This window comes from Habropoda laboriosa, unplaced genomic scaffold, assembly GCF_001263275.1.
Source record: "Habropoda laboriosa isolate 0110345459 unplaced genomic scaffold, ASM126327v1 scaffold134, whole genome shotgun sequence".
In the NCBI taxonomy this organism is placed as follows: Eukaryota; Metazoa; Arthropoda; class Insecta; order Hymenoptera; family Apidae; genus Habropoda; species Habropoda laboriosa.
In genome coordinates, this window is record NW_017100266.1 from 414634 (window position 1) to 416054 (window position 1421).

Below are 1421 nucleotides of genomic sequence, written 5' to 3' on the forward strand. Positions count from 1 at the left end.
TTTTATCAAAATATGGTATGACTGATGTTTCATTAAATAAATAGTAACTAATTATTACTTGTATATTTATTTCTCTTTGATAAAAAAAAAATTCACTGTAATATAAGTATTTAATGTAAATAGCTAAATAATTGACTCGGCTGGATAGCTTGGAGATACAAAACAGAACGTCGAAGGTACATTTCTGAGTCCTGAAACAAACACCCTGTCAAGAGAGTCTACGTGGCTTAAACTCTCGATTGGTTACGGTTCTTAGATAAAATCTTTCGAATACAATAACAAAACATTTCCGTTCCCAAGTTCTAACTTTCCCATCGCCATACCAAGCATCGAACTCTTAGACGATTTCCAGATACAGTCTATCTTTTTAGAACATACATCAATGACAATTCAAATTGCGCTTTAGCTGTGCGTTATACTAAAGCTATATTCACGAACATACACAACACATAATTAAAGCTACGTTCACGCGATAGCGTAACAAACGATTAATATTTTCTACTAACTTTTTTATACTGTTGGTGAGACTGAATGTGCTCGGCTTTCAGATAGTTTCGTTATTTTTGTTTGTATTTGTTATCTTTATAAAATGGCATGCTATCAAAGTTATACTCCGGATTATTTTTCTGTAAATGATATTTTGTGCACTGAGGAACGAATATCATGTACAATTGAAGTGGAATTACTTGGATTAGGTAATTTTTAATTTCTTTTTCTTCAGTTACTAAATTATCTACCTTCGTTACTTTAATTTCTTTTAATTTTGAATACTTGCTTCAGTTTTGTTTTTTATCAATACATGTGCATTTTAAAATTTGTAAGTTGTCAGTCGTTTAATTTTCAATTACTGTACTTAATCTACCCTTGTTATAATAATATTTCGGAGATATTGTATTTATTTTTTTTTCTTAGAATATTAATGCGTTATACGAATTAAGTTTATATCTATTTAACAGTGAATAAAAATGAAATAAGAACAAAGGAAAAAAAGGATGGAGAATATACTCCATAAATAAAATTTAAGTAGTATATAGTTATAACATAATCTATGAAATCTGTGAATAACATATTGGTATAATATTTTATTTCCATTTTATCATCATATTACATACAAATCTTATATTAAAAAATGTATAATTGTCCTAAAAGTAATTTTTTTAAATGCCATTTGTTTTTAAAGGTTTTTTGGATACTTCATCTCAAACTGAAGATATAAAAGTAGGATCAAAAGTAGAATTTCCTTTATGGTTAGCAGAATCATTAAAAAGTTTACAAAATTCTGTAGTGAGTGTTGACATACCAAAAATATATAAAGAAGGATATAGGTTTGATTTTTAATGTTTATTTATTTTTTTACTAAATGCCTTTTCTATATACATTCATTTTTAACTTTTTTTAAATTTTATTAGAGAAATTTTAGA

General features: G+C 26.5%; 1 protein-coding gene across 1 annotated transcript in view; it reads left to right on the plus strand.

Moving 5' to 3' along the window:
- Positions 1-589: 589 nt before the first annotated feature.
- Positions 590-1421, plus strand: part of LOC108573347 (DNA replication complex GINS protein PSF3) — a 1534-nt gene continuing 702 nt past the window's right edge. Inside the window, 2 exon segments of the mRNA XM_017935754.1 lie at positions 590-695; positions 1181-1421. The exon segment at positions 1181-1421 is cut by the window's right edge and continues 8 nt beyond it. Coding sequence (XP_017791243.1) covers positions 590-695; positions 1181-1421 — 347 coding nt within the window.